Source organism: Gobio gobio (assembly GCF_949357685.1).
Source record: "Gobio gobio genome assembly, chromosome: 18".
Taxonomy (NCBI): domain Eukaryota; kingdom Metazoa; phylum Chordata; class Actinopteri; order Cypriniformes; family Gobionidae; genus Gobio; species Gobio gobio.
The window spans coordinates 32511507-32519928 of record NC_137111.1 but is presented as its reverse complement, the minus strand read 5'-3'; the positions used below and the strand labels follow the sequence as shown (position 1 = coordinate 32519928).

At 36.9% G+C, this 8422-nt stretch overlaps 1 protein-coding gene across 1 annotated transcript; it reads left to right on the top strand.

Moving 5' to 3' along the window:
* Nucleotides 1-1114: 1114 nt before the first annotated feature.
* Nucleotides 1115-6032, top strand: tacr2 (tachykinin receptor 2; the record flags this gene model as incomplete). The annotated part of the gene is made up of 5 exons (XM_079842401.1): nucleotides 1115-1509; nucleotides 3328-3522; nucleotides 3686-3836; nucleotides 5442-5638; nucleotides 5840-6032. 5 exons carry the CDS (start codon nucleotides 1115-1117, stop codon nucleotides 6030-6032), a joined length of 1131 nt encoding a protein of 376 aa, XP_079698527.1.
* Nucleotides 6033-8422: the final 2390 nt, after the last annotated feature.

The window sequence follows — 8422 nt, the reverse complement described above, 5'->3', positions numbered from 1 at the left end:
GTTTTTGAGTTCTGAAAGAGATGCTTGCTTTTTAACACTATAGTTAATATAAAAAAAGGAATAAATACATATTATACAAATATTATAATAATTATATAATCACGACATATAATATATAAACACAAAACACATAATTATTATAATGATATTGTAGATTTAGCCTACACATCACAGACAAATTTAGTGTTTTGTCTTTTTTTCAGAAAAAACAAAACCCATGAAGAAATTCCCATGAAAGGTATTTTAATTCATACTATAATGAGTCAGGTGTGCGAAAACCATCCTGAAATAGCCTATGGTGATTCGAAGTGTCCAAAAACAGAGTAATGTGCACTATTTTCTATCCACATCCTCCACCTGCTGCCCAGACACGTCTCACTCCTCAGACAAAAACAAATCTATCACCTCACACAATTGGAGTTGTTATTGAATTGTTTGCTGCAGGGGGGTTGCAATGATTAATGACAGCAAGCTGTCCACTGTTAACGCGTGAATTGCATGCCAATTATCATCTATTTGATATTGCCAGATTTAAGGAGAAGGAACGCAGAGTGCTGTGCCCTAGGCCTACACTGTAAAAAGTCCGTAAAAATAGGGCACAATGTAGCCTAGCCTAGCCTACTATATAAATATGAAGGAATTTTGCGTATAGTATTTTTTTTTTTTTACAGGTGTTTTACTTGTATTTTCAATTACACATTGCATTAGTTTGTGTTTCAAGGGTTAACGGAAATTTCCGTAAAATTACTGGATAGTGTCCTGGCAGAAAATTACCAGTATTTTCCGTTTTTATTTTTTTACAGTGTATGTGCGTTGGCAAAAATGTGTTTCATTCAACGTCACTATATCTGAACCGACACACCTCCAACACTTGGCACACATTCCTTCAGTTTCCCAGTGCTACGATCTCTGCAGGCACAAAAACGCACTTCAGCAGGCAGTTTGGACACGAGGCGGCACGAGACGCACTGAGCGCTCACTGGAAAATGAACTGCAGCAAATGTCCAAATTACACAGGTTTACCATGTCGTATAGCGACAGAAGAGTGAGTCACTCACTGTCACTGGAATAAGCATATAGACTTATTTATGCCATTTGACCACGGACAACTACAATGGATATCACTTTGGACCCCCTTTCAACAACTGTTTTTTACGACGAGGAAGATGGAAACGAAACCTCCACCAATCAGTTCGAGCAGCCGGACTGGCAGGTGGCACTATGGGCGATTGCATACTCTTTGATCGTGATAGTGTCCATCATTGGCAATGTCACTGTTATTTGGGTAATTCTGGCACATAAACGCATGAGGACAGTGACCAACTACTTCATTGTAAACCTCGCCTTTTCTGATGCATCTATGGCAACTTTTAACACTGTCTTCAATTTCGTGTACGCGTTGCACAATGACTGGTATTTTGGTTTAGGATACTGTAAATTCCAAAACTTCTTCCCAATAACAGCAATGTTCTCAAGCATTTATTCAATGGCGGCTATTGCAGTTGACAGGTAAGTGGACAACAACGCTGTGTGTGTGTGTGTGTGTGTGTGTGTGTGTGTGTGTGTGTGTGTGTCTTCAGTAAATCTTAACATGTTCATATGGACCATGATAATTAATCACCAAATGAGATAATGTCATAAACCTAAATGTCTTAAAACATTTGCAGCCTGCAAGTTCATGAGAGCCTAATTGTAGCTGTAACATAGATGAAGTTATGTTACCCTTCTGATAAGGCTGATGGTTTTATGTGGTCAAATATGGTTAATAAGAGCTGGTCCAAACTGATCTAGATCAGTGCTTCTCAAACCTGTCCTGCATGGGGACCCCCCATCATTGCACATTTTGGATGTCTCCTTCATCAGACACACCCAATTCAAGTCTTGCAGTCTCTATACTAGCCGATGTTGCAGTCAGGTGTGTTAGATGAGGGAGACAGCCTACAAAATGTGCAATGGTGGGGTATCCCCTGGACAGGTTTTGAGAAGCACTGATTTAGATAATGGATCAGATGGACTGACTTTCACGTGGTAGACCTTGATGAAGTTGGTTAGAGCTATTTTTCGACCATATTTGAGCTTTTGCCACTTAGCCCTAAATGCATCAACTCAAAAACTGAGAGTATAATGCTTTTATCTGCTCCATCATAATCTACCACACGAACGGTCAAAAGTAGTTAATATTTGTTATTAAAAGATCCCAGATGAATATTCATTTTAGCTTACGCTAATGAAATAACTATTTTTTTTTTATGTCATATAGTAATTGCAAATGTAATTTGCAAATGTTTGTTGAAAGCATAAAGCAAGAGAAGTGGAGAAGTGATCAATATACTGACATTTCAGGCTTCAATATTGGTCTAAAAGAGAACCTGCGCACACACGTATGTCAGATATGTAATTTGCCTGCACTTAGCCTACTTGATCTCCCAGCGGCTTAAGAAAGTGCATTTTACCGTGTGCAAATTATGACTTTGTGGATCTTTTCTGGTTACTCATGTCCAATAAGCAAGACTTCGATCTGTGTGTATTCAGTCACTTTCCACATTGTGTTCTGATGACATGAATAAGAGTCTGATTTATTGTCTAACAAGCTGATGATTATAATAATTAAGCACACATCAATAACGCAACCAATCAATTCTCTCTTTGAGGAAGTGCCCCAGTGCAGGGGTTTCAAACTGGGGTCCTCCAGAAGGTTCTAAGGGGTCCCCAGAAAATTTCAGAGAAAAAAAAGACAAAGCAAAAATGGATAAAGTCTACCGAATATTCTAACGGTTTCATTTCTAAATGTTTCTCTCCTTTCTTGCCGTATACATTCCAGAATTGTGGATGTTTGCTTTGTATCATTAGTGAGTTTTTCTCACTAGTCCCCTTTATCTCGCTCACTGGGGTTGTAAGGCAGTTTTCTTAACACAGTACGTAAGCTGCTTGCATACATTTATTGTGAAAGTTGCTTATACAAATACTTTTTAATTGAAAATATTATTCTTCGGGTTTATACATCCAACATTATTAGCCAATTTAAGTTGGGAAACAATATGTTGTATTTATAATGTCACACTTACTATTTATCTACAGTTTAAAAAATGTTTTCATACATAAAAATAGATGGATTTAAGGAAGGGGGTCCCTCATAAAAGTTCATCATATTTGGGGGTCCTTGGCATCATAAAGTTTGAAAACCCCTGCCCCAGTGAACCATTATGGTGAGTCAACAAAGTGGTTTTAGAACCCTTTTCAATTTTGTTATATAGACTATCTTAAGTCAATTGTAGCAATTTAAATGTAGCCTATACCGATTAAGATGTTGTTGGCTGAAATCCACAGATATATGGCTATAATCCATCCCCTGAAGCCCAGGCTCTCCTCCACTACTACTAAACTTGTGATCGGGGTCATCTGGACTGTGGCTTTTTCACTGGCCTTCCCTCAGTGTTATTACGCCGGCACCAAGTTCTACTTCCCTCGGACTGTTTGTATGGTGGAATGGCCTGATGATTATGGAGGGAAACATCAGCTCGCGTAAGAAAAGTAGACATACATTGTTGAATTTTACTGACAAGAATTTTTTTTTAACACACTTCATTTGATTATCTAGTGATGCCTATTATATCTCTATCACAATATCTATACAGGATATTTCAGAAACAGATTTGATTTATGAAGTGATGCTTGATCTCACTAGGTATCAGATTGCTGTGATTATCCTGATCTACTTGCTCCCTCTGCTGGTGATGTTGGTGACTTACAGCCTGGTGGGGCAGAGGCTGTGGGGCAGTGAGATCCCTGGAGAAGCATCAGACCACTACCAGAACCAGATGCAGGCGAAACGGAAGGTCAACGGTGCTAGTATTTACTCATATAGCTTTGTTAATGTTATTTAATCCAGTTATTCTGCACAGTCACCTAACTAACCTACACACATACACATTGCCAGTGACATAATGTGGCAAAATAAATATATGGGCTTTAAAGTCGTTCACTTTAAAATGAAGCTGTGAGCTATGTGCTTTTTTGAGCTTCAAACTAAATGAAGTAAATCAGTGGGGTTTTGTAAGAAAAATATCCACATTTAAAACTTTCTAAAGTAAAATATCTAGCTTCCAACAGACCTAGACTGGGTAAACCCAGCCTGATCTGCCAGCGATTTGATTTCGCCCGGCAACTCAGTCTGGAAACCCGTACACTCATTTCTACTGCTTCTGTTACACTTTTGCGGGAACCAATCACAGACTGGCTTATCCACCTGGCCTGCTATTGGAGGGATTATCACGATGACAGATAGAGAAGCGATGGGTCGTTGCCCGTTGATCACGCCTCTTGTGGTCTGATTGGTTGAAGGACTGTCCAATTGCGTACAGAGTAATTTAATTTATGCGCGTTTATGCTCTGTATGCAGTATAAAATACAGAGCAGACTCCTCAGACCAATGTTCAATCTTAAATTGAGCTTGGTCTGGTGATAGCCAGACAACAACAGACCGCCTTCCGTATTCAATTTACGAAACTTCACTAGAACGTAGCGTAAGCGCTTTGAACTGCGAGAGGTGTTACTCTTTCTGCGTAAGTTAAATACGGAAGGCGGTCTGCTAGATATTTTACTTTATACCGGTTTAAATATGGATATTGGAACTGTTTTGAAAAAAATGGCTCCTTTAAGACCGTATTGATTATGACTCGACGACAAATGCTAGACTAGGAGGCTCTTCTCCGCTCCTCAAACACATAAAACATTAGCCTTTATTTATAGTGTTTACGATTGAGTAAAGAAAACTCTGTACTTGTTCAAAGAACCAGTTCTTTATTTACCCTTGCAAACAAGCAGGGACGGTCCAAACTGTGTGCGGGTGCGGCACTTCATTCAGGATAGAGGCTGGGTGGAGTTATGAGGTTTTCTAGGTTTAGTCACAGGCTCTTTTTAATACATTTCGTTGGTTAAATATTTGCAAAACCCACAGACAGATGTAAAGGGTAACCAATAGTAATTATTTATGACAAAAAAAGATAAAAAATGACGACATATGGCGATACAAGCTTCTGCTCAACAGCAACAATATTATACATTTGATTAATTTATGAAGCATTTGTCGTACAGAGTTCTAGCATTAGAGTGAAATAATAATAATAAAAGTTGCACAAAATGCTACAAAATTTCATTTTATTTTTTACATTTATTTTATTCTCAAGTGTTTTTTTTTTTTTTTTAATTGTAGTTCCATAAAGTCTCAAAGAATCAATGTTAAAGCTTTTCCTGGAGGCAGAACTCCTCTGGCAGAACATAAAAAGTGCTTTTTCATTTTTTTCACATTTTTCTTTAATTTGTCAAAAATAATAAGCCTCTTCAGTGGGACTTTTCATTCGTGACAGCAGCTATTTATGGTTTTGGATTATAGTTCTTTGTGTAAAAGGCAAAAAAGATTCATGCCATTTTTGCAATTTAAGGTTGTGAAGATGATGATAGTGGTGGTGACAACCTTTGCAATATGTTGGCTCCCCTACCACATCTACTTCATTCTGGGAAGCTTCAACAGGGACATATACAAGCAGCACTACATCCAGCAGGTCTATTTGGCCATCTTCTGGTTGGCCATGAGTTCCACTATGTACAACCCTATCATCTACTGCTGTCTAAACCAAAGGTACATGCACATTACATCTAAGAAATTTGATGTAAACACATTAACAAAGATATTTAGTACAGCGTTTGCATTAATGTCATTTAAACTAGGACTAGTCTTGGTGTGATCCCTAGAGTTTTTCTGCAATACTATCATAAATATTCACCTGTCTATATTTAATGCACAAGAAGTTTGCATGTAGCTTTTGCTGTCTTTCTGTAGATTCCGCTCCGGTTTTCGCAAAGCGTTCCAGTGGTGCCCCTTCATCAAGATTTCTGAGGAGGACAACATGGAACTGCAGCACATGAGGACCTTCCACATGAGACGCAGTTATCGCACCGAGACCACCAGCGTGGTGGTCCGCAATCATGCCAACGAACCAGAAGACACCACATCCAAACTAATCAAAGCCTGAGTCTACAATATTTCCGTGGTGGGTAAACAGAGAGGGTGAAAAACAATCTTGTTGGCTATTCTTAAAATCATGCACGCCCACACTTTGCACTTAATACCTCACATTGTGCTCTATGGTGGATTCAGTGGGTTTTACAGGCGGAGTATTCGTCTACTCCTATGGCATAAGCACCAAGCCTTATTTGTTTCTGTGTTGCAGCTTATAGTATACATATAAATCAGTTTGTTCTGTAAATACTGTATACAGTACCGTTCAAAAGTTTGGGGTTAGTAGGATTAAAGAAATGAATATTGTTATTCAGAAAGGATGCTAAAAAATGAACAATACATATATAAAATGTTATAAAAGAATCCTATGTATCCTGGATTCCACAAAAATATTAAGCAGCACAACTGTTGAAATGTTTCTGGAACAGCAATTCAGAATGTTTGAATGATTTGTGAAGGATCATGTGACACTGAAGACTGGAGTAATGATGCTGAAAAATTCTGTTTTGTCATCATAGGAATAAACTAATTTTTATAATATATGAAAATAGAAAAGTTATATTTAATATTTTACTGTATTTTGATCAAATAAATGTAGTCTTGATTCTTATCAAAATTATCAAATATTACTGAACCAAATCTTTTGAACGGTAGTGTACCTTGTTGTTTCATACACCACTCTATAGAGAAATCATTGTTTCAGACTGTAAATATTAGTTAAATATCAAGTGGCGGTTGTAAATATAAAAATTAATTAAATATTAATAATTCAGAACTAAAAAAAAAAATCAACATTAAATTTGTCAGTGCATCTGTAAAGAGTGGATTGCTTGAGATACATGCCTGCAAGTGTAAACAGGATGATGACTGTTCTGTTATATTGACAGCGGTGGAAAAAAGAGGAGGGAAAGATGTTACATTAGTATACTTGGTGGTTGAAGACATTATGTAGCCTATATATTTATTGACAATAAATGAAACCAAATAGACATGTCAGTGTTGTAATTGTACTGTACATTCAGTGGTACTCAATGTTTCAGCATGTATTATCTTTAATATACTACATGTACATCCATATGACTGATTAAAGAAGTTTGCCTTTGTTTTAGCCATAAGACAAAGAAATATTTATTTTTATTTCAATGGCAATAATATGTATTCCGTTTTCTGTCTGGTACAGCATTTAACCAATTACAAATTGATACATTCTGAAATATAGTATTAAAAATCTATATACAATTATTTTGTGTGTTTATTAATGCTGTCACATACAGTATAACGGCAGTGGTAATACACAATTATATTTTTTGTTGGTAAAATCTCTGTTTGTTAGTTTTTCATTTGTATGATTGTCTGAGATCTGTTTAAATGTATGAATGTTCTGTGTTGTAATTGAAATAAAGGAAATAGTAAAGTAAACTGTTGTTTACTACACAATTGAAGAAGCTCCCAATTGAAGAAGGTTCACATTTGGCTCCTTTAAAGCTGTAGTCCATAGGTTTTGCCTCTTTGTCGCCATCTCTGTTTGAAACCTGCGATTGCAATTAGTTGCGGAGTAATTATCTTTATGTGGGTTAAGCATCGTCACGGCTCCTCAGCGCGGATGAATCGAATGTTTTGAGGAGTAAATGTAGGCTGTCACCGTGTGGATACTGTACTTCGGAATTACAGATACTACGTCTTGGAAGTAGACAAAAATAATAAGTTTCACCGGAAAATGTCATCTGAACAAGTAAGTAACATGTCTGCCACTTTTGTTCTGACCCACTGAGAAAAAAAAGCATTACAATAAATTGAGGTGATTAAATCGAATGATTGCTAGCTAGCACACATCACATCAAACTGTGCAAATTATTATTATTGTTATAATTTGTTCTCAAAATGTTAACATCCGCATTGCGTGATGTGTATTTAGTGTGTAGTTTAATTATTCCAGCTGCTGTGAGAAAAGGCTATAAATGATCCTCCACAAGCAGCATCCTCACATGCGATACTAGGCTACTAGAAGTAGCCGGACTCCTTTATGTATAGCCAACAGACGTGATGTATGGCGCAAATAAATTTCCCGCGGAAATCCACTAGTACCACAATTATAACACATTATTACAAGTTTATGTGAATCAGGCTAAGGTGAGGAGATAGTTTTGAACACTGCGTGGTTATACTTGATCAATTTTATTTTGGGTAATTTTTAAACAAAAAAAGTTACGGACTGCAGCTTTAAGATAAAGTAATTTTTTTAAAATTATTTTTCTTAATTGTGTCACTAACCTGTAAGTGAAAATTAAAAGAATACTGGAAGACATTTCAGAAAGGGAATATTAAGCCTGTGTTTGGAGAATATCTTCAATATCTAAATATTTTGTTCAGGTGTGCTTTTTTACACATCATCTGGCAAATGAA